We start from the raw sequence: 25,539 nt of genomic DNA, 5'->3' as shown, positions 1-25,539 counted from the left end.
CCCCCTAACGGTGGGGGGGGGAGCGGATTTTTCCCTATGTGTATAGTTACACTTAAACTATACAAGACTCAGAAGCTCTTCATGAGACCTGCTGAATTATACATAGCATCTTACAACAGAAGGAGTTGATCTAAGTATTATTTAATTGGTGAAAAGCTAGGAACAGTGGCGGTCCAAAGAGGTTTAGGGGTCCATGAACACACATTGATCACTAAACTGTAGTTTCCATAACTAGAGAGCTAAAATATAAAGGATAGGAAGTTTTGTTGCAGCCGTACAAAGCCCTAGTTAAGCCACTTCTAGACACTGCACCATAAAAGGATATATTGTCCTTGTAAGGAGTGCAGTGCAGATTCACTATAATGCTACCAGGGCTCCAGGGTTATATTATGAGGAGAGATTACATAAACAAGGCTCATATTCTGTGGAATATAGATGGAAAGTAGGTGATTTGAGAAAGATTTTTAGGGTTTTGGAAGGAATTGATAGCATAGATAAAGAGATCCTTTTTTGCTGGAGAGAGTATGGAACTCTCTCCCACAAAAAGCAGTAAATGCTGGATTAATAGTTTTATGTCTGGGATTGATAGATTTTGTTAGCCAAGAGCATTAAGGGATGTGGAGCTAAAAAGGGTAGATAGGGTTTGGACACAGATCAGTCAAGATTGTATTGAATAGTGGAACAGACTCAAGGTGCTGAATGGCCTACCCCTGTGCCTATGTTGCCATGACAATGGAAAATGAATGTAGATGCTCGGTCTAACTGAAGTCTCTCAGTAGAAAGATATTCAGGTATTCATTTACTGATTTATACTGTAAATGAAATGTAATCAGCCTCTTGTTACCATTTTATTTGATTTTTGGACTTTTTGAGATGACATTATATTGTTTCTGAAGTACAAACTTTGAAATGTGTAGAAATGTTATTCTCTAATTTTACCAGGATCATTCAGACAATCCTCTTGGAGCAGCGGTAACAATGGCCCATGAGCTGGGCCACAACTTTGGCATGAACCATGATACTCCTGAGCGTGGCTGCACCTGCAAGGCATCATCTGAGAAAGGAGGCTGCATCATGACACCATCTACAGGGTAAGCAGGATTACAGTGAAATAGCATAATGAATGTGATTGTCCGCCTTTGCCATTGAAGCTTGGAAGTTATCCAAGGAAATGTTCCAAAGCTGAAGTAAAATAAATAAGACGACAAGGGCAGAATTTTCTGGGTGACGTGCGGGGGCACGGGCCCTGCATGTCAGCGTGTAAAATGATATGTGGTGACGTTGGGCGAGCGTCCCGACACCACCGCGCACCATCGGGATATTTCGCTGGGCGGGCGATGAAGTTCGACTCGCGCCCGCCATTAATTAATGGGCTAGTTAAGGTCCTTAAATCGGCAATTGACACCAATTTTCAGGCGCCCGTGCAATCTTCGGCTTGGCGCACAGGTGCAACGGGCAGGTGGGTAAACGATTTTTTAATAAAACTCATCCACAGGCGGGATAAGAGGGCTCAGTGGGGTTCTCAATCTGGTCTGTGAGTATTTATTGCAGGAAGTTTTTTAAACTTGCCTGTGTGATCTGTAGCAGTTCAGAACGAATTCCAGCAGCTTTCTCTGTACTTTTAACCTTCAGGTCAGCACTCTTCAGTCAGGAATCTTTATCGGGCCTGCAGCTTTCCGGAGGCCTCCCTTTAGCCTGGGTATGGGTTCTGACATGTCCACTGGAGGCAGCTCCTCTGAGGAAGGGAGGGCTAGAATAAGGAGGAGGCCAGCAGTGCACAATTAGCCTCCAGGGGAGCCACCTTTGGGAGGCCAGGCGCAGGCACAAGGGGCGCAGGGCCAAGAGGTAGTCCAAGGTGGAAGGGACCGCAGAAGACGCCACCATCCTGCTGCCAGGGTATACAGGCGGCGAAGTAGCTACCTCAATATGTCTGAGGTGCAGTGCCGAAGGAGGCTCTGACTGTCAAGGGAGACAGACAACTACATCTGTCAGATGATTGGCCCTGAGATCTCTCCTAACTGTGTGGGCGGATACCCCATGCCAGCAGCATTGAAGGTCACAGCTGCCCTCAACTTCTATGCCTCTGGCTCCTTCCAGGGCTCGGTTGGTGATTTTTGTGGTGTCTCCCAATCAGCTGTCCACACTTGTGTCAAGCAGGTTACAGATGATCTATTCAGACGGGCATTGACCTTCATCTACTTCCACTGGGACCAGGCAAGCCGGACACAGTGAGCCAGAGGCTTTGCGGCCATTGCTGGCTTCCCCCGCGTCCAGGGTGCAATAGGCTGCACACATGTGGCCATCAAGGCACCAGCAGGTGATCCCGGTGCCTTCATCAACAGGAAGAGCTTCCACTCCATGAATGTGCAGATAGTGTGTGATTACAGGATGCTTATTCTACAAGTCTGTGCAAGGTACCCAGGCAGCTCCCACGACGCCTACGATTTCAGACGCTCCCAGGTGCCGGTGCTCTTCACTGCTCCAGCCTGGCTGGATGGATGGCTGCTGGGTGACAAGGGCTATCCCCTCAGAAGGTGGCTCATGACGCCTCTCCGCCATCCAAGAACAGAAGCTGAGCTGTGGTACAATAGGAGCCATGACTCCACAAGGGCTGTGGTGGAGAGAGCCATCGGCCTTCTCAAGAAGGGCTTCCGATGCCTGGACCGCTCAGGGGGTGCACTCCAGTATCCCCCCCAGATTGTGTCTCGGTGATAGTGGTTGCATGCTGTGCTTTGCACAATCTTGTGCTGGAAAGGGGGGACGCAGTGGACGATGAAGACGTTGACGCAGTGTCTGCGGCTGCACACGATGAGTCCAGCACTGATTCGGAGGATGAGGAAGCACAGGGCGATGATGAGGGGCTGAACGCTGACCCGGGACTACACCAAGGAGGCAGGGACACCCGGGAGACTATAATCCAACGAACCTTCAGCAAGCTCCACACACATGGATCGGGAAGACCAGCCTTGCCTGGCACTTCCATACTCGGCTCTTAAGTGCTACATCTGCCACTTCATCAGCTGCAAATAAGGGTTTTGGACATAAACCTCAGTGTCCACTCAAACACTCATGACATGTATGTAAAACATACAAATGCAGCACAAAGGAGCCACCCTCAGCCATGGTAACACATCTGGATTAAATTTTTTCCAACATATGGTCCAACAAAATGAAAGCAAACCGTTTTTACAACAGCAAGAAATAATAATTCCCTAATCTCGGGCCAACACAAAAGCACCAGTGAGAAACCCGTGGAGTGCCTAAGGCGCCTTATGCTTACGTTTTCGGGTGCTACGTCTTGGGGCCACCCCATCGTTCGGAGTGGCATCTGAGACAGCCTGCTGACTCTGCTGCCCTGTTGGCCTCGATGACCTTGGCGGCCGTCCTCTGGCCCGTGGAGCCTGTGCTGACCCGCCTGGGAGGGAGCTGCCAGTTCCACAGCTGGCAATTCCCTAGTCGTCGCAGCCTCACCCAATGAAGCAGTCACTGGGAGAGGGGCGGAGCAGCTGTTGCCCCCATCCAGAGCGCCGTGAGAGGAGCCCGCAGATACGACAGGCAGCTGCTCCGCTGAAGTGAGGTCGGCCCGGACCTCCCTGCTCACCGTGGATGGATGGGCAATGAGCTGGAAAGCTTGAAGCCCATACCATCTCCCACATTGGCAATGACCAGCTGTGGCCACTGGCGCTGTGAGGGCTTGCAGGTCCGAGCGTAACCCCAGGAAAAGCTGCTTGTTCTCCTGAAAGCCCCTCTCCATGAGAGTCGCCACTCTCTCCATGGAGGAAGCATGACGCTCTGCCATGAGGCTCATTGCATCAGTGACACCAAGTGAAGCATATCCTCACGTAACACTCCCAGATGCTCCCGCCACATTTCCTGCAGCTGCTGCGTCGTGGATGACTCCAGAGGCACATCATCAGGCACAGACTTAGCATATGCCTGGTCCCCTGCAGTCCTCCGACTGCTGGTGCCATCGGCACTCTCTGTCTCTGCCATCTGCTCCAGCGATTGTGAAGTGCCCTCTCCACTGTGCCCCAGGACATTAGCCGATGTTGCAATTCCCACCGAGGTGCTAGTATCTGCGCTGGTGCCTGCCTCGCAGAAATGGTGTCACACAGGTGATGGTTCAGGGCCCTCAGGTGTGAGAGGGGGCATCTGCAATCAGGCCTGGTCACCAGCCTCTGATGATGCTGAAATTAACAACAAGGACGGTGGATCAGTTAGCGTGCACACAGTGACACACTTCATCCCTTTCCCCCAGGCTCATTATGCGCTCAACCTTCCAGAACCTATGGAGATGAATATTGGTGGGGTGGCAAATAGTCAGGAGGAGACCCTAACCTTACAGGCGGATACAGACGGGCTGGTCAGATGGCCTAAGGAATGCCAAATGGAATGTTATGTGGAAAAGTGTGAGGTGATGCACTTGGGCAGAAGAAACAAGTTACGGGAATACATGAGGAATGGTAGGACCGTGGAAAGTAAGGAGGATCAGAGGGACCTTGCTGGGCATTTCGACAGGCCCGTTAAGGTAGCGGGACAGGTACATAAGGCGCTTAAGGTGGTAAATGCCAGACTTGCCTTTATTAGCGAAGGAATAGAATATAGGAACAGGGAGGTCATGTTGCAAGTGCAGAAAACGCTGTCAAGGCCACAGCTATAGTTCTGCGTGCAGTTGTGATCAGCGCTTCATGGGAGGGATGTGATTGGAGTGGAGAAAGTGCAGAGGTCGCTGACCAGGGTTCGTGCTGGGCTGGAGAGTTGGAGTTTTGAGGACACATAGCATAGACTGGGGATATTTGCCCTGGAGCAGAGGAGATTGAGGGGATGACATTATTGAGCTTTATAACATTATGAGGGGCATAGATAGGGTCAACAGAGAGGAACTTTTGCCCTTGGCAGAGGGATGAGTAACCTGGTGGCATTGATTTAAGTTAAGGGGCATGAGGTTGACAGGTGAGGTGATGAGGAACTTTTGCACACAGTAATGTGGGATGCACTGGCTGAAAGGGTGGTGGACGCAGAAACCCTCCTAACATGTAACAAGTATTTGGATGTGCAGTTGCGATGCCATGGCATACAAGGCCATTGGGGTAGTGGTCAGAAATGGGATAAGGCGACTTTGGAAGGTGCTTAACACGCACATCTTCGAAGGGCCGAGGGACCTTTGTCTCTGACCCACACCTCTGACTCTTATCAGTCTGTGAATGAGCAATGTTGCTACAATAATGATTCCAACAATCATCAGTGCTTTGGATCAGGAAAGACAGAGTAGATGTCACTGTGGACCTCAAATACCTGGCCGCTCTACTCCAGCCTCGCCGACACCTGTGGACCTGGGTGCGTAGCACCTCTCAAGCTTCAGGGCCTCCTGCTCAAAATGAATCAAAATCACCAACTGGGCCTGGCCGCCTCCAGTCCGCAAACGCTCAGAGGCATTGTGAGCATTTTTCTCCTGAAAGAAGAGATCATTCATTGGGGCTAATCGCACATGTACTCTGCACGTGCACGCCACACCCCAACCACAGTGGCCCATCTCAGGCTTCCAGTGCCTCCTCTTCATGCTACTGGTGATCAGTCACAAAAATATAGTACGACTGTTCCTAACTGCCCCCTCCCCGCCAACAGCCACCTTGGATACATTCCGCATCCATCACTTTAAGAAACACGGTCTTAGCTCCAATGGCAAGGAGGCGCAACTAGGTGCGGCGCCAAGGACAGCAGATGGCTCTTGGCCACGAGACCTTGAGGCTCCTCTTCCACAATCTCATCACCTTGAATAGGACATGTGTTGGAGTACTGAGTATGCACCTAGCTGCATCTCCTGCAGGCTGCCCCCAGTCATGTGCGACTAAGGGCAATACATGGTGTAGGGGAGAACCCATCTCCTCACGAACCACTGAGGCTGATGTAAGCATGCTCACTATCTGCTTGCCGATCCAGCATACGAGAAATGGCCAACATGACTCAATGCAGGCACAACAGAAAGACTTGGGGGGTGGTGGGGGGTGGCCTCAAAGGCTAAGGCTACCTGCTGGGTTAAATGCCCAACACCAACATGGTACTCACCCTTCCAGAGCGCGACAAATTGTTGAAGCGCTTATGGCACTGGATCCAGGCGCGCCACACCACATCGCGGGAGCTCACCATCTCCGCCACCTCCTCCCAGGCATGTTTCGTCATGTGGGGGGGCCTCCTCCTTCCATCCTAATGAACCAGCACCTCCCGTCGTGCTGCCACCTCCCCGAGAATGGCAGCAAGGCAATCATCAGAAAAACGAGGGGCACATTGGCTGGCCTACCCTGCAGCCTGCTCTGATCCTGGGGCAGACCCAGCAGCCTGCCCTGCTCCTCTGCCCTTCCCTCCACATTGACCTGCTGAGCAGACCCCCTGCGGTTGGACCTACAGCTGGCCTTAGTGAATAACCTACAGGAGGCTGCTAGGCCTTCTTTTAAACAGACTGCTGGGTCGCCATTGGACCCGGCGGTCTGTACACGCCCGCCGCAAACTTCACACTCCCGCTCTCCACAGGAGTCGGAAATGCGTTGGGCGGGCCTTAATTGGCCCACCCGCACAAAATGGCGGCACGGCCCCGATCGTGGGCGGTGACCGTGTCCACGCCCACCCGCATCAGCACCTGCTCCGCCCACCCACCAAACGGAAAATTTTGGCCCAATAATTTTTAATTGAGAGAAACAAAAATGTATATATTATCGATAAGATTGTCCAAATGCACAGTTGGCACAAACTAAACCCCAAATAACTGTCTTATTTTGTGCCCTTTCAGTTTACTTTAGTTCACCACTACCTTCTCAATTAGGGATGGGCGATAAATGCTGGCCTAGCCAGCGATGCCCACATCTCGTGAAAGAATGTACAAAAGTGCTTTGTCACTTCATAAGGGGTAGCTGTTTGTTGGGCTTGTCCAGAATATTATTTCATGACACTGTTTGTCAACAGCCACTATATTCAATATTAAATAGCTTGTAGTCATAAGATCCAAAACCCAGCTGTGTGCTGCGGACTTGACAAAATTGTCCAGAAATAGCAAAGAGTGAATACAAATCTCATAGCAGTAGATGTTTTATTAAGAGACCATTCAGAACGGGATTCACATATATGACTATAAAATTTATGGCAGCCTGACATTACATAGAGACAATGAAAACCCGCAATATATCTCTGTGAGCTAAGAACTCCCTTATAGCTTTGATGATTGTGGCCCTTCCTCAGACTTTGTCCATACTTTAAAATCTTTTTCAACATTTTGACCAGGACGAATAAAATAAGCTGTTAAAAAGGCAGTGATAAACCAGCCCTGTAGTGCTACTTTTGTGTTTCTTCCCTTCACTTGGTGGCCCCTTCTAGGTAACTGTTCCCAAAATTCTGCCATAACTGTTCTGCAAACAGTTGCTAAATAATGGACAAAAGCAAACCAGGATGAATCCGTCTCTGTCTTTGTCTTTCGCCTCCTGCAAAGACTCTGACCTTCATTGTCATCTCCCATTGATGCCACAGCTATAAGACCATAAGACGTGGGAGCAGAAGTAGACCATTCGGTCCATCGAGTCTGCTCCGCCATTCAGTGAGAACATGGCTGATCTGATAATCCTCAACGCCACTTTCCTGCTTTTTCCCCATAACCCTTGATTCCCTGACTGATTAAAAATCTGTCTATCTCAGCCTTGAATATACTCAGTGCCCCAGCCTCCACAGCCCTCTGTGATAAAGAATTCCACAGATTTACTACCCTCTGAGAGAAGAAATTCCTCCTCATCTCTGTTTTAAATGGGCGACCCCTTACTTTGAGATTATGTCCTCTGATCCTAGACTCTCCCACAAGGGGAAACAACCTCTCAGCATCTGTCAAGCCCCTTAAGAACCTTATATGTTTCAATAAGGTCGCCTCTCATTCTTCTAAACTCCAATGTGTACAGGCCCAACCTACTCAAGCTCTCCTCATCAGAAAATCCCTCCATACCAGAGATCAACCTAGTGAACCTTCTCTGCCTCCGATGTCAGTATATCCTTCCTTAGATAAGGGACAAAAACTGTTCACAGTATTTCTAGGTGTGGTCTAACTAGTGCCTTGTGTAGTTTTGGCAAGACTTCCCTATTTTTATACTCCATTCCCTTTGAAATAAATGGTAACATTCCATTTGCCTTCCCTATTACCTGCTGAACTTGTATGCTAGCTTTTTGGGATTCATGCACGAGGACCCCAAACTTCTCTGTGCTGCAGCTTTCTGCAGTCTTTCTCCATTCAAATAATATTCAGCTCTTCTATTCTTCCTGCCAAAGTGTATAACCTCACATTTTCCCACATTATGTTCCATCTACCAAGTTTTTGCCCACTCACTTAACCTATCCATATCCCTCTGTAAATTCCTCGTGTCATCCTCACTACTTGTCCACCCACCTATTTTTGTGTCGTCCACAAACTTGGCGATAGTACATTCACTTCCCTCATCCAAGTCATTAATATATAAATAATTGTGGCCTCACTGATCTCTGTGGTATTCCACTAGTTACAGGTTGCCATCCTGAAAATGCCCCCTTATCCAAACTCTCTCAGTGGGATTTTCTGCACCTGCCTGTCGCCGCAATCTTCTGGTCCCGCTGCAAGTCAATGGACCTCTGGTGGGACGCCACCTCGCCCGCCGTGGGACCCGCCCGCAACAGGGCTGGAAAATCCTGGCCTCTGTCTTCTATTAGTTAGCCAATCCTCTATCCATGCTAATATACTACCGCCAACACCATGGGTTCTTATCTTATTAAGTAGCCTTATTTGCGGCACCTTATCAAACGCCTTTTGGAAATCCAAATATATAATACCTACTGGTTCCCCTTTATCTATCCTGCTTGTTACTTCCTCAAAGAATGCTAATAAATTTGTCAGGCCTGATTTCCCCTTCATGAAGCCATGCTGACTCTGCTTGATTATATTATGCATGTCTAAATGCTTTGCTATTACATCCTTTATAATAGATTCTAACATTTTCTCAATAATGGATGTTAAGCCAACAGGCCTATTGTTACCTGTTTTTTGTCTCCCTCCCTTTTTGAATTGTTACATTGGCAGTTTTCCAATCCTTTGGAACTTTTCCAGAATCTAAAGATTCTTGGAAGATTACTACCAGTGCATCCATTATCTCTGTAGCTACTTCCTTTAACATCCTGGGATGCAATGCATCAGGTCCAGGGGACTTATCGGCCTTTAACCCCATTAGTTTCCCTAGTACTTTTTCTCTAATGATAGTTATTATATTTATTTCCTCCCCCCACCCCACCTTTTTCCCCTTGATTATTTAGTAGTTTTGGAATGCTACTTGTGTCTTCCAACGTGAAGATTGGTGTAAAGTATTTATTTAACTCCTCTGCCTGGTTCCCCATTATTATTTCCCCAGCCTCGTTCTCTAATGGGCCTACGTTCACTTTGGCATCTCTCTTCCTGTTTACATATTTAAAGAAGCTCTAACTGTCCATTTTTATATTACTTGCTAGTTTACCCTCAAAATTTATTTTCTCCCTCTTTATTTTTTTGGTCATCTTTTGTTGGTTTTTAAAACTTTCCCAGTCCTCTGGTTCACCACTAATCTTTGCCACATTGTATGTTTTTTCTATCATTTTGATACTATCCTTAACTTCCTTGGTTAACCATGGTTGGTTTATCCCCTTCCTAGAATCTTTCTTCCTTATTGGGATATCCTTTTGTTATGAGTCATGAACTATTTCCTTAAACGTCTGCCATTGTTCATCAACTGCCTTTTCTGTTAAGCTCCCTTCCCAATCCACTCCAGCCAACTCTGCCCTCATTCCTTTGTAATTACCCTTATTTAAGTTTAGCTCTGTTATTTCCAACCCAACTTTCTCACTCTCAAACTGAATGCTAAATTCTACCATGTTATTATCATTTTTTCCTAGGGGATCTTTTACTCTGAGATCAGTTATTAAACTTGCTTTATTACACTTTTCCAGATCCAAAATAGCCCAATCCCTGGTTGGATCCACAACATATTGTTTTAGGAAACTGTCCCAAATACATTCTATGAATTCTTGCTCTGCCAATTTGATTTTCCCAATCTACATGAAGATTAAAGTCACCCATGATTAATGTACTGCCTTTTTTACATGCCCTCATTATCTCCTGATTTATTCTCTGTCCTACAGTATAGCTACTGTTTAGGGGGCCTATAGACTACTTCCACTAGTGTCTTCTTCCCCTTGTTATTTCTGACCTCCACCCATGTAGATCCTACATCTTCCGATCCAAGATCATTTATTGCTACCCCATCACTCTTTCCTTCCTGCCTGTCCTTTCGAAAAGTCACGTACCCCTGAATATTTAGTTCCCAGCTTTGATCTCCTTGTAACCATGTCTCCATAATGGCTATAAGATCATACCAATTAACCAGTATTTGTGCCGTTAATTCATTTATTTTGTTCTAAATACTATGTGCATTTAAGTAAAGAGCCATTAATTTTGCCTTTTGACCATTTTTCCCCCCTTTGACCCTATTTGCTGATGTTTTTAATGTTTGTACGCTCTATCCCTTCCTGTCACACTCTGGGTATCATTACCTAAATAATTGTCCTGCAATGTTGCCATATCCTTTTGCCTTGTAAGCCTACGTATCTCCTCTCCAGAACCCCCCCCCACTCTATTTAGTTTAAAGCCCTCTCTACAGCCCAAGTAATTTGATTTGCCAAAACACTGGTCCCTGCACAGTTCAAGTGAAGCCCATCAAGTGAAGCTCAGTAGTAAATTTACTGGAAGAAGACGAAAGACTACTTTGTACCACAAAATGTAACAATATGCAGTGTACCTCACCACTGTATTTAAGTGTGTTTAGGATTGGGAGTTTAGTACATTTATGGGGAATGATTTCAAACGGTTAACTAAGTGGAGTGGAGTCCATGTTGGGTGTGTATTGAATATGGCCTCTTCTTTGAGTATGAATTTGGGGTGGATTGCACAAGGCACCTGCAATTTATTTAGAAATGCTAATTATTTTCATCATGGAAATCTTTGATACATTTACAGTCTTGCTACACATTAAAGATAATTTTAACCTAACTCGCCGGGCGGGAAATGGAAAGGTCAACCATCTGTTTTATACCCTGTCTGATTTTGTTGGGCTTAAAATGTGTGGTTGACACAAACCCATCCATGTCCCCTCAGTGAGTCGGGTTAAAATTACCCCCATGGTGACCAGAGCAATCCTTTTCCCATTAACAGAGAAGAGTTGATTTTATTTTGCATCTACTCTAGTCTATACCTGATTGTTTCATTCACAGCAATGATACATCTCACCTTTACAACTGAATAAGAAATTATCAGGAAAAAAATTAGAATTTGGCATTAATAGATAAAAGCGACTTTTATGTCATTGGATTGAATGGAAAGTACAACCACGATGAAGTTATAGTATGTTGGTGGCTTGTACATATTATCACCAACTCACAATAGACACATTCCAGACAACAGCTGCCAATATTGTTGATATTAGCTTATCATTAAAACTTAGATTACTATACCAGACTAATGTTCAAAGATTACGGCTCAGCATGGTGATGTCACAGACTTGAAATTGCCAAATGGAATTAATTATGTGCTGTCTTCCTACTGGGACCAACCACGTAACCTATAATTTTCTTTTGTCACCACACTGCAGTTCATTATAAAATGGCTTAGTCAGTAGAAGAAAACTTGGATTACTGCACATTGCTGTTTTCCCAGTAAACATTTCATGAATAAAGATCGACCTTGCTTTTTGTTGGAAACACTCATGCTGAGTTTGAAACTGTGCTTATGAAGAAAATAAGCAGTAAGCGGAACATCATGCTTAACTTCTCTCTGATATATTGCTTGTGACAAGACTTGTGTGGTTTTGCCAGCAGTGCATGACTTGGTGAAATACAAGTAGAAATATCAGTTATACCCAGGAGACTTCCTGCTGTAATATGTGCCCATGGGTCTCTATTACTTTTCAGAAGTAAACTGTCCCAAGTGTTAACATTTGAGCTTGTTTCAACATTTTAATCTCAATTTATGCTGTCCAAAGGACTAGGATGTTGCAGATTCTATGCTAAAACCTGCTTTACTAAACATTGCTATTTTAATATTTTAAGCATGTCTGGAGCATGGGATTTGTGAGCAGGAACAACAACAGCTTGAATTTATATAGCTCCTTTAACATAGTAAAGTATTCCAAGGCACTTCACAAAGGCAATCTAAAGCAAAATTTGACACCGAGCCATGTAAAGAGGCATCAGGGCAGATGACCAAAAGTTTGATCAAAGATTTAAGAAACATCTTAAAGAACAAAGGAGAGGAAGAGAGGCAGAAATTTTAGGGATGGAATTCCAAAGTTTAGGGTCTTAGGGGCTGAAGGCATGGCCACCAGTGATGGAGCGATTAAAATCGAGGACATTCAAGAGGCCAGAATTAGAGGAGCTGATATTTCAGATGGTTGTAAAACTGGAAGAGATTATAGAGATGGGGAGAGTTAGGCCATAGAGGGACTTGAGAACTTGTGGGAGACACCTTCAAATCTACTCACAGACCTCTAGTGGGTCATAGACTCCTGACTGGGAACTCTGAAGTACCCACAGTGTCAGTATCTGAGCTGGCGGCTATGAGCCTGAGTGACAGTATTTCTTTATCATCACTATCTTCTTGCTCTTTCACTTCCTTCTCCTCCGCCACTGCCAGACCATGTTGCAGACTTAGGCATCTCTCTCTCTAGAGCACTCTCTCAAAGTGGAAGGATGCTTGCCACGGAGCCTGTGACTAGAGCTTGCACATGGAGTCTTTTAACTCGGGGAAGCTGTTGCGCTGCCGCTACCACATGGTTCTGGCTAACCAAGAAAATCTCTCGCTCTTCCCGCCTGCCACAGGAGAAAGTCACAAGAGTAGGGTTTTGGTGAGGGGAGGTGGGGAAAGCAAGATGTGCATGCTTACACTATCTGCAGCTTGTAACTCAGAAACATTTGTGGGATGTGAGGTGGATTGGGTTTAAGCATATTGTCACCATCAGTAGTTCTGATACTGGCTGCAGTCTCAGTCATGATCACTCCAATGATGGCGAGCATCATCCAAGACGTTAAGGACATGCAGCTATGTCATGTTACCTTGTCCTGTAAGAGAGAGTGAAGTATGTTAAGGATTGTGGTGTTTGGGTGATGTGGCTGTCGTGATTGAATAGCTGGCAGTGTGTGTAAGCTATAAAATGTGGGTGTGAGACCTACAGCAGTGCTTCAAGTGTGAGGCTGAGGTGAAGCTATGAATGTTGTGTATGAATTGTGATTGCTAGAGATTGTTGGCGGGTGTGTGATAGGCATGTGATGCATTGAGCAGTGTGTGATGCTAGTGTTGCATCGATGGGATTTGGCATTTGAAGATGACCATTCTTGTAAGGTCATTAAACTTCTTACAGCAGTGTATCCTGATCCTTGGGGCTAGACTCCTGGCATTGACCGCCACAGTTATCAGCTTTGTGAAGTTTGTCTGGAGGGCCTGACCACCGGGCCCCCCTGCCCCTTCCCCGACTACTGTGACTAGAGGATCTCTCTCCTCCTGTCCACCTCCTCCATCAAGGCATCCAGTGAAGCTTCAAGGAGCCTTGGAAACATGTTCTTTTCCCTTTAGCACCATGCTTTTGCTTCGTCACTCTCTCTTCTGCAATGAGTTACAGCACCTGCTCCAGCTAGAATGCACCTTTAAGAAGTTTATAGGCTGGCTATAGTAGTGCAGATAAACTTTAAGTGGTGCTAATATCGCAAAATCTTGGGCCCTCTGCTGAGGCATGTAGCCACACAGCAGCATGTTTAGCTATGTGTTACAAAGGTGCGCTATATAGAATATTAATTTGTAATGTCACCTACTGGGCATATACATTGAACTTTTTGAAAAGAACCTTTTGTGCTAAACAAAGGACACCAGCCTACAGTGACCACTAAATTGCATTTGTGAAGGCTGCAAGCTATTTTATGGAGACAGAGTCCATGGAGGTCTCAGAGACAGCAGCTAAGATAAGCCCCAGATTGAAACCAGAGGGAGGGCACGTGACCCAGCTCTTGGGTGTGAAATATACTGGATTTGAACTAACAGACAGGAGACTGCCACAGCAATGGTAGCGGCAACAGCCTTTTTTCCCCTCTCTCTGAAACCTCTCTCAACAAAGCTGAGCTCTGTTTGTGGTTTGTAAACCCACCTGAAGACCTCATTGCTGTAAACCGAGAGTTCTTAAAAGAGAATTCCAATTCAACATCACTATCTTCAAGAGAAAAGAGAATCAACCAGCCATGACTGCAGAGAGATTGCTTCAGTGAAAAACCAGAGTACCAGCAACCACCATGGAAAGTGGCTCTCTAGTTATGAACAAGCATTTGGACAATTGCAAATAATTTTTCTGACTTCATTTGTTTTTTAACTTGGCCAAGTTTTAACATCTAATACTCTGTAGAGTTTAATTTTTTTTTTGTGCATGCCTGAGGAAGTTGAGTGTGTTTTTGCATTAGTAAGAAGTTGGACATATTTGTACTTTTCAAATCTTTTTGTTAATGATTTCAGTATCTTCACCTGAGTGAGTTTTAGTAATAAAGCTAACTCCTTACCTGGCAACTCATGGAACCTGGCTGACTTAATCCTTACACCAAACTATTCACAGTTAAGGACAGATTGAATTGGCAATATCATATCTTTTTTAAAATTCAAACTTTGTTATAACCAACCCAAAGTGAGACAAAGAGAGGAGTCAGCTCACCCCTCCTAAATTGGTCGTAACAACTGACTACATGCAGCTATCATGCAAATAAGCAGGCAGCATGAAGTGTGACTTAATTACACATTGCAAATATCTGTGTCCTTTTTCCGGCCCTGCCTAATTTCACAGCCACTATTTCTTGAATAATTATGCTAAATTTATATTTATATAACCAAACAATAGCATTTTACAGTGTTCCCATCCACCACACATTTCTGTGAGAATATGGGTAAATAGCATAGCATGTCTCTGTAGACTTAGATGACATGTGAAAGAACAAACAGGAAGTAGCAATCTGTAGAACTGCAACTTTCATTCTGGTGCAAAGGTCTGTTCTGTCATCTTCAATCCAAGGCCATTGAACATTACATTAACACACACACATGCTTTGAAAATTTGGCATGTCAGTGGTTTTCTCCATTTATCAACTGCAGGGGATGTAATGTTTCTGTTTACCAAATTTAAACACAGCCAATTTATCTTGTTTTTTATCAGTAGGTTTCCTGCAGATGCAGATGTAATTACTTGCCAACACGCAACCATGCTCCAATCTCATTGTATTTTGCATTAACTCTTTTTTTGTGTTCAAAGATTTCTAAATTGTCAGCAGCAGGAATAGTGTCGCATTCAAACACACAACTTGTATCTTTCACCTGTGTTTCTTTTGTCATTTATTTTATTGTGGAACTGCAACACAAAAAGAATCAGAAGAAGGGAAATGAGCCAACCACTTATAAGTTAGAGATGATTATAGCTACTTTACTTGGCTGCCTGATTTCTTCCAGGAAAAATTGTTGTCTGAGTGAAATTCCCAGTGTGGACTGGAGACAGACCCCTCTAGAATAAAGCTAGCAAGCTGTCAGCTTTGATGAATTAGCTCTCAGAGTTCACTTTATGCTTGGGCCACAACTTCAAAGCTTTACTGTTACATTTATGAAGTTAATTCTTTTTGTCAGTCTACCCAGAAATGTGTCAAATCTGTCACAGATCACACCGACATTAGATCTTTACTAACATATGCTTTCCTAGTCACAAAGTCTTTTTGGGCAGGACTTCTGGGTCGTCGGGCGGGCCCGGGAGCGGCCAGGAAAGGGTCTGCCGCCCACGATCGGCCCCCGACCGTGATTTCACGCTGGCTGGCCAGTTGATGGCTGGCCAGCACAAAATGCACGCTGAAAGGCTCAGCGCTGCTGGGATGGGGGCAGGAGGAGGGCAAGCACTGAAGTCTGCACAGGCAGTGGGGGAGCGCGCAATGAAAGCTCCCTGAAGGCAGAGAGCTGCCTCAGGGAGCTGAAGCATTTTAAAATCAAAAATAAAGATGTGGAAAATCTGAAAAAAGTGTCCCCACATCGGACTCACTCACATGAACATAAACATAATAAAAGTTACGTCAAAACATTTTTTTAAATTAACTTTGGAAACCTCATCCCGCCCATGGATGAGGTTTCATCAAAAATGCAAAGGCCACCTGGCCGATTTGCCCACCCACCAACCTTAAGGTTGGATGGGCAGTGAAAAATCTCTTAATTGCTGGTTTAATGGCCTTAATGGGCCTCTAAATTGTCAGCAGGCGCGCTGCCGACTCTCGCCCGCCGATTGAAATATCGCGCGAGTGCACGAAGACACTGGGACGCCCACCCGACATCATCACGCACTATTTTACGCCCGATCGGGTCACGCCTGCCCACGGGACGTAAAATTCTGCTCTTTATGTATCTCATGAAAATAATGGCCTAAATTTTCCCATCGGCGATTTGGGGGCGGGGCCCGCTCGCCGACGGGAAAGTGATGCGGGATGACGTCGGGAGGGATCCCTGACGTCATCCCAGTCCCTTTAAATTTTTAGGAAGGCGGACGGACATCGAAATCAGCTGTCCGCCCGCTGATCTGTCAATGGCCAATTAAGGCCATTGACAGGGTAATTAAAGTAATTAAAGACCTGCCCAGCCAACCTTAAGGCTGGTGAGCAGGCCAGGAGCTCCTGGTAATACATGAAACCTTATCCACTGGCGGGATGAGGTTTCATGTCCGTTTTTAAAAACTTTAATACATTTTATGTGATATTTATTAACATGTCCCATCTCATGTGATATTGTCACATGAGGGAGACATGTTAATAATTTTTTAATTTTTCTATTTTTAAAGTTTTTTGGACGGTCACTAATCTCCCTGAGACAGGACTTTGTCTCAGGGAGCAGTGCGCTCTTTCGCTTGCATGCGCGAAAGAGCGCACTTTGACGGCTAGGGATGTCCTCCCCACCCCCCTGCACAGGGATCACATAGCGCTTCCTGTCGGGCAGACCGCTGGGCACGCCTTAATTGGCCCGCCCACTCAAAATGGCGGCAGGCCCTGTTTCGGTGACGGGGGTCGGCTGTCCGCTCGCCGCCGAGCCAATAGGGCCCACACGCCCACCAAGGGCAAAGTTCTGCCCAATGTTTCAGATTGAACCTAAGTAGCTTGTTATGGACGTTTGGAAATAATGTGGGCATTTAACAGTGTAGCAATATTTAAATGATGTTTAGACCTAAGCCGGGATTTTCCAGCCCTGTCATGGAGGGACACGTCGCAGGAGATTCGGTGGGAGATTTGGCGGCCAGCCAAAAGTCTGCTGACGTTCGGCAGGACTGGATGATTCTGGTGGCAGGCAGGGCTGGAAAATCCCACCCATAGACTACAAAAAGTAGTAAGACATTGGCCTTGATGTTTACAGGGAGATGTTGGGCGCGCAGGCAGGAGGTGTAATGCCAGAAAGTTTAACGGCAGGAGCTAATCTAAATTTCTTTGAATCCCAGCCACAGACCGCCAGACGGATAGGCTGGCTGGCTGTTGGGCAGGAAGGCCTGCGGCATCAGACCGCAATTGAGGACCTGAGAGCAGAGGTGGAGGAAAGAATCATGCATCAGAGGGGTCAGTGAGTGGAGGTTGTCCAGGAAAGGTGGGGTGGGAGTCAGATAGGCGGGAGAGGGAGTTGGAGTGATTGTTGTGGGCGAGCAAACACAGTCGTCCGATCACAAGGAGGTTAACAGGTTAGCTTGGTGGGCCAGGGAAAGCACTCCTGCTCCTTCTGGCCTACAGTCAATGCCAGAAACGCACTTACTCGTTGGATCCAGCCTAGGAAACCTAGCCTACGAGTGCGATATCTGATGCAGAGCTAAAATCTGAAGCACATAACGTCATTAAAATATTTAAATTAGGGACACGCCTCCGGACAGCAGGTTAGTCACCTGGCCTCCAACCGACTTTGTTAAAACCGGAAGTGTCCAAAAATTAGAAAAACAAGAGAGACAAACTAATACCAGGAAAGAAAAGGGAAACAAAATGGGGGGGAGAGGATATGATCTCAAATTGATGAATTCAGTGTTGAGTCCGGAAGGCTGTAAAGGGCCTAATTGAAAGGTGAGGTGCCGTGTCCCTCAAGCTTACATTGAGCTTCATTGAAATGCTGCTAGAAGCTGAGGACAGAAACGCCAGAGTGGGAGCAAGGTGGAGAATTAAAATAATAAGTAATTAAAATAACAGGTCATTTAATTAGTTAAAGCTTTTATTCACTCAATATTTTTTAGTTTTATTAACTAATTGATTTACCTAGTTTTAAATTATTTATTTCATAAGGTAACAATTATATTTTCTATTGCCCTAGCTTAAAAAGCAAACATGTAATGCTCACCAACCAAATCATCTACCTGCTCTCCTTTGATGTCACTCCTTGATTAATTTCCACATTTTCTCTCTCTCTTTTTTTTCTCTCTATCCCTCTCACTCTTTATCCTCACCTGCCATTCTCAGTTATTAGTTCCACTCTCACTGTGCTTTCGAGCTTCTGGTCTTTTTATCTCTATTGCTCTCGGTCACTAGTCCTGCACTTATTGGGCAGAATTTTACAGCCCCGTTTCGGCGGGGACGGGACCATAAAATGCGGCGGGCCGTTATAAATCCCATTGACGACAGCGGGAACGTAAAATCCTGCTGTCGTAAAATTCTGCCCATTGTGTGTGTCGCTTAGTGGCCTTATCCCTACTCTGATTTCTGTTTTGATTTTGAATGCCTGTAGAATACTTTCCTGTTTCTTTTTATATTCCTTGATAATTTAATTTCCTAGTTTCTCTTTGCCTTGCTATAATGCTTTTACTTCTTTCCTAACCTTTTCATGTTCCTCTTTGTCATGTTCTCTTCTGTTATTCATGTACTTAGTATATCCCTTTTGCTTTAGTTTTAATTTTGTGATTTCTTTAATCACTCATGGCATATCGTTATTGGTTAATTTGTTCTTGCTTTTTAGTGGGCTACATTTCTTTGGGACTCTTGATCGCTGTTTTAAATGTTTTCCACTGCTGTTTTATCTCCATGTTTGTTGTATTTTTTTCCAGTTTACTTTCCCTTGTTCTATTCAAATTCACTTCAAATCAGTTTTTTTCCAATTCATTATGTTGGTCTTTGTCTTACCTATGTTTTTCTCAATATTTATATTAAAAATTATTATGTTATGATCGCTATTGTCTCAATGTTCCCATACACTTTCTTCTCTTATCTAGTCTGGTTCACTTCCTATTACTAGATCCAGCAGTGCTCCCACTCTTGTTGGGTTTTTTACACACTGGGTAGCAAAGGAGTCCTGCATGCATTGGGAAAGCTCCATTCCTTTTGCCCCTTTCACTCGATCCTCTTGCCAGTTTAGCTGGCTGTAGTTAAAAACTCCTATGATTATTATTCTATGTCCTTTATTCATTTCACATATTTGCTTACATATTTCTTCCTCCACCTCCTTTCCGCTATCAGATTGTCTGTAGTATGTTCACATGAACCTGGCCAATTCTTTTTTCATCTTTTGTTTCAATCCATATGGATTCTGCTTCTAACCGTGTTAGTTATGTCCCTTCTATCTACTGCAATTATGTTATTCTAATTAGTACAGCTACCCAATCCTTTCTTCCTTCCCTGTTCTGTTTGATTATATTATGACCTGTAAAATTTAGTTGCCAGTCCTTTATGTGGCTATGTTTCAGATAATCCTACCATATATGATACCTTGCTATGGATTATTGTCTCCAGTTCCCCCATTTTGTTTTGGATCCTGTGTACATCACTGTATCAGCAGTTTAATTTGTATTTAATACTTGTTCCTTTTGCTTTATTTTTAACAGCCTTTTACACCTTTATTTATAACTATGTTCCTTGATATAGGAAAATAAGAAATAAGAGCAGGAGTAGACCATATGGCCCATTGACCTTGATCCGCCATTCAGTGCAATTATGGGTGATCTTTGGCCTCAGCTCCACTTTCCCCCCAACTCCTCATTTCCCTTGATGCCCTGAGAGACCATAAATCTGTCTATCTCAGCCTTAAATATATTCAACAATGGAGCATCCACAAACCTCTGAGGTGGAGAATTCCAAATATTCACAAGCCTTTAAGTGAAGAAATTCCTCATCATTTCAACCCTAAATGATTGGCCCTTTATCCTGAGACTGTGCCCCCATGTTCTAGATTCCCCAGCCAAAAAAATCAGACCTTTTTATGTTGCCCTTCTTCCTTACCTTGGTCTGGCTTTTGCTTCAGTTCGAACTTCAAAAGTCCTGGTTTTGATTGATCATGAAGTGAATCAAACCTCTAGGGAATGTGGCGTGTTCATTTTCCAACTATACCACTGTAGAAAAGAAAAGAAACTCTACCAGTAAAAGTCATCAGGTATAGTTGCATAAATAAACTGATTGACGTGCCAACAGTGTCAGGGAAAACAAATGTATCTGTTTTCATCAAGTACCTAAGGAATCCAGGTTTCCCTCCCATTAGGCTTGTAGAATGAGGCACATTAACAATTAGGTCACCAGAACTTGAACACTCTCAAAGCAATGTTGCTGTGGCTCTGCCACAAAGAACATCGGTTTACTTACTACCTGTAAAGACAGTGGAATCCGATGAGAAGACAAGTATAATGGTAGTGTCCGTCTGAACATGTGTATCACCATTTTACTCAGACAGGACAAAATTCACCATGAGTCGAATCCTTAAACTGACTTGAAAGCTCGCAATCATGATAACTTCAGATTATGAATTTAATTCAAATTTCACTTGCTTGATATATAAAGATTCATTGGGCGGAATTTTATCAGTGGCACGCCATGGCGGAACCAGAAGTGTGCGCCACTTCCACTGTCTTACTTTGTCCCATTTCTCACACGATTACAATTAAAATTTAAAGCCCCATTGGGGCATGCGCAGGAGACGTGTGTGATTCCGGGGTGGGGGAAGCTTTTCAGTGGTGAAAACTACCGTCAGCTGACAATGCTGCAGGTACGGTGCGGGCGGGTTATAAAAGAGCCTCCTGGCCAAACAAGGAGGCTCTGCATTACAGCCAAAACTTTCCTCCCCAACTCCATTGCCATTTGCACAAGACTTATTCAGAGCACAAAGATGGCACGGGTGTATTTTCAAATGTAAATTTCACTTGTGAATATTTCACATTGCATTGGTTTCACTTTATCCAGGTGTGCAATTTTTTTTTTAAGACGAGCTTGGTCAGAGATCTAATTGTACTGGCACACATTGATGGTTACAGGGGAGTTCGGAACATTTCCTTTATTGCAGATGTGTTTCTTTTCTTGCTCCCTCTTTATTGAATGTCCATGGTAGTGTCCAGTGTTGTACACGCTCGCTCTGTGGGACGTGGCTGAACTTGCAGGCTCAGCTGGCCCTCCCTTGTATGCACAGTAAAGGAGATTGTCCGTGATCACTTGATATGTTGTAAGTGAACTCAAAGCTCTGTAAGGACTCTGCCAGTCAATACCCTGAGATGGACCCACTTTTGAACAGTACTGACCCCGCCATTTAGGCCCCTCTTTCTTACCTTGACTGACTGTCCCCACCACCTCCAGGATGCTAGGCCCTTCCCACTTCACTGCCCATGATCCCATCCTCTGTCCTCCCTTGGGTCACTCTTCCATGCACCCAAACCTCAACCTTTCAACTGCCACTGTCACCCCTCCCCCCCAACCCACCCTGGCTCACCCTTTCTGATCCCCAGCCTCCATGCAAGACGCCATTCTCCTGCTCCCAGCCCTTGTGCCACGGAGTTCAACAAAGAAAACCGCTGACCTTGGACACAACTGATAAAAGCCGACAGTTGCACGCCACCTTTAAGCAAACAAGAACCAGGTGCCATGAGATTCTCATGTGCCACTGACTTTATCTTGAAGACAGGACATAATTTAAACACGTTTTACATTAATGCATATTCATAGCATGCAAATGTGTTACATGTACGAACCTGCCACAGGATGGTGTGAGGCCCGACACGCCACAAGCATGCTGCTGACTTAACCTCTGCATCTCAACCTGCCGTCAGGAATTTGAAATTTCACATCCCTCTTAATTCAGTCACCCCACACATCTCCTGCTTGCGGGACCCATAAAATCTCCTCCATCACGTTCAGAAATAAATCCATTAACAATAACAGTTTGCATTTATATAGCATAGTGCCTTTAACATAGAAAAATATCTGTATCATCATCAAGCATTACATATCTTCTAGCACAAAGATTTTGTTCTCAAGGTTGTCAATTGTAATTACAATAAAATGCTCAACTTAACCTACCAATTCTGTGCCTATCTTCTACAGCTCTAACAATCTGGACTCAATTAGAGGTGTACAAGGATTGACAGGAGGGAATTAGAAAGCAATGATACTATTAAAAACAAACCCCAGCAAAGCTGGAAACACTTAGCAGATCAGTCAGCATCTGTGAAAAGATGTGGAACCTTCATCAGTATGAATATACAACTGGTACACCTTAAAAGAATACAGGAGGTGTCAGCTGTGGCTCAGTTCATAGCACCCTCGCCTTTGAATCAGAGGGTTGTGGGTTCATGTCCCACTCCCGGAAACCAAGGACTGTGATTGTACTCGAAAGAGTTGCAATCTGTGACTGTTGATAACTCGAAAGAGTTTAAAAGAATACAGATGAACAGCATTTAAAAAGGAACATAAAGGAATGTGTGTACACAACTCACACACACACTCTCTTACACTTTAAATTTGGAGTATTAAATACTGAAAGAAAATCAGGCAATGCACAAGGACCATTGATGAGAGATGTAGACTGAGGTAAGGCAGAGGTCATGTCTGTGTAGAGGCCCACAGCCTAGTTAAAACTTCTCAAGCTCTAGCAATGAAGCAGAAGATGCCAAAACTATTTTAGGTTTTCAAAGGAGAGATAGGAGCGTTTGTTGTCAAGTTTTAGTTTTCTTTCCATACTACTGTAAAGTGTATGTAAATATTATGTTATAAATTTTATTTTTAGAGGTATATATTGGGTGAGGTATTGAACTTGTACTGTATAGCAACTCAACTAACTTTGACATTTTTTTCCAAGGATGTGGATGGTCACTTTTTTTCTCAGTGGAATTGTTTTCAAATCCATAATCCATTCTGATTAATTGCCTTTATATATTTAAATTTTTTTTTCTATTTCGCATACTTGGTGCACTTCAGATGCAATGGGCGCATTGGCAGACACAAATCCTTTTCCGGCCCCGTTGGCATCAGGCATCATGGCTGGGTTGGGGGGGTGGATAATATGGCGAGAAGGCCAAAAATTTGTTTCACGCCATTGTAAAACCAGTTTGCGATCGTCTGCTCCGCCCATCAATGGCGGGCCGCATTTCCCGCTGTCGCGCAAGGGAACCTAATTTGAAACTTTAGCATCTCTTTGTAAGCCCTGCTTGCCAGAATCATCCCGCCATGCTGGACCATCTGGGCACATTAGCACAATTGCATGTCGATGTATTTCACAACTATACATAAGCCACGTGCACCTGGCGAGCTGCACTTCACTTAGGACTTAAAGGTTTGTTTGCCTACCTTGCTTTGGGCAGCACTCGCAGTCATCAGTGCCAGGTTTCGCAGGCAGCACCACATCAGTTTTAAGCGGGCTCATGGGCAGGTCTCCACCTACCAGACCAGCTATAAGGCGAGGGCGGCTTTTCAGTTGTTGCAGGGCTAGGGTTTGCTTGGGGAAGGGGGAGAAGTGGCTTCAAGCAGGGGAAGAGGCTGCAGGGTGATGGGGTACCCCAGGGTGTGTGTGTGATGTTGATCTGTGCAAGTGGCCTCAAGATGGTGAGGGCTAAGGAGGATAATCTCCAGAGGAGATGAGGCTAGATGGAGATGTGAGGGTGTGTGTGAGAGAGTGAGTGGTGATGCCCCTTGAGCTGGTAGTGAGAAAGTGCCAATGAATGTGTGATGGCCTTGTGAGTGTGTGAGTTTAGAGTAATTAGATGGTTGCCTTACCCTGGTGACACGGATGAGATCATTCATCCTTTTTCAGATGGCTGACCTCTTGTGTGCAGCATTGGCACTGACCACCTCTGCCAGCACCTCCCAAGCTGGAGTGGTGAGACTGATGGGCCTCCTGCAGCCGGAACGGGGGTGCAGGACATTGCAGCAGGCCTCCACGGCATCCAGAATGCGTCCCAGGGATGTGTCACTGAATCGGGGGACTGCATTCTTCTTGGCTTTTGGGGTCATGTCTTCACTGGAGCAGTCCTGGGCAGCAAGCATTGAGAAGTGTGCGTGCAGCTGCAGTTTAAATATGGCGCCCTGCATGAGGAAGTGATGAGGTAATGGCATGGTGGGCAAAGCGGAGGCCAGCGAGACAGCATGTTTCCTATGGCTGAATAGTTAATGAGGCGGCTATTGGATGATATGGCGTGATAACCCACCATTGCGGCCGATGGGTAAAACGACTTTTTTCCTGCCTGCTATCGCACTTTGTGAAAATCTGGGATGATTCTGCCCAGTGTACTTTGGTTGTAAACATTAGCATTATGTGAGATGTTTAATCTCCCACCGATGATCACAGTCCAAATTACACAAACTATAATGAGTGCCATATATTCTAAGCAAGGTTAAACCTGGAATCTTAGTTAGCAAACCAAATATGTTAATTAATCAGACTCTGTCTACAATGCCTATCCTGTTGCTATTTATGACAGGTAATAAAGAAGAAAGAGGACATAACAACACAATTGCATTGAGTTGCACATTTAGCCTTAACACTGTTTTTATTTTTTAGATATCCTTTTCCCACAGTGTTTAGCAGCTGTAGCAAGAAAGACCTGGACAGTAGCCTGGAAAAGGGAGTTGGAATGTGCCTCTTCAACATGCCAGAAGTAAAAGAGCTCTATGGTGGGCAAAAGTGCGGCAATGGATACGTGGAGGAGGGCGAGGAGTGTGACTGTGGTGAACTCGAAGTAAGGCGACAAAATGCAGATTGAATTCGTTTCTCATTTCTGTCCAATTTAAAATTCATTCTTTGGAGATTGGTGTCAAGCTTAATTGTGTGTCAAGTTTTTTTCACAAAATAAATATAGAATTACAATGCTTAGAGCCAACATACTTAACGTAACTGTATATAATATTAAATAGTACTATAGTAAATCAGTGGTTGAACAAAAGGAGTTCAAAACCCCATGTGTGTTCTCAAAACATTCATACATGAAGTAGTTTTAGCATTAACTTCCACAGTTTAAAATCCTATGGGGCCAACATGTTGCATGCTGGCCCTGACTATAATATAGCAACATTCTCTGTTACCATTTTAAAAGAAAGTAGCAGACTGAACTGCCCATTCAGATTTTACAATAAATACATCATTCAAGATGATGCTCTCTGTAAAATCACAGTTGACTGCTTTGATCTATGCTCTATTTGCTATTAGCATGTATGTTACAAACCTGTGATTCAAGAAAGGGAATAATTGTGAATGTTACTATTCTT

At 44.8% G+C, this 25,539-nt stretch overlaps 1 protein-coding gene across 3 annotated transcripts in view; it reads left to right on the top strand.

Annotated features, from left to right (window-relative positions):
• Nucleotides 1–25,539, top strand: part of adam12a (ADAM metallopeptidase domain 12a) — a 445,440-nt gene that overhangs the window by 349,024 nt on the left and 70,877 nt on the right. For all 3 annotated transcript variants that reach the window (XM_078564869.1, XM_078564868.1, XM_078564867.1), the window contains exons 11-12: nt 943–1,091; nt 24,836–25,013. In XM_078564869.1, coding sequence (XP_078420995.1) covers nt 943–1,091; nt 24,836–25,013 — 327 coding nt within the window. The remainder of the gene's footprint in view (nt 1–942; nt 1,092–24,835; nt 25,014–25,539) is intronic.

This window comes from Cetorhinus maximus, chromosome 20 (assembly GCF_964194155.1).
Source record: "Cetorhinus maximus chromosome 20, sCetMax3.hap1.1, whole genome shotgun sequence".
In the NCBI taxonomy this organism is placed as follows: Eukaryota; Metazoa; Chordata; class Chondrichthyes; order Lamniformes; family Cetorhinidae; genus Cetorhinus; species Cetorhinus maximus.
Note: the sequence above shows the minus strand (reverse complement) of the source record. Positions and strands in the feature narration are given on the sequence as shown.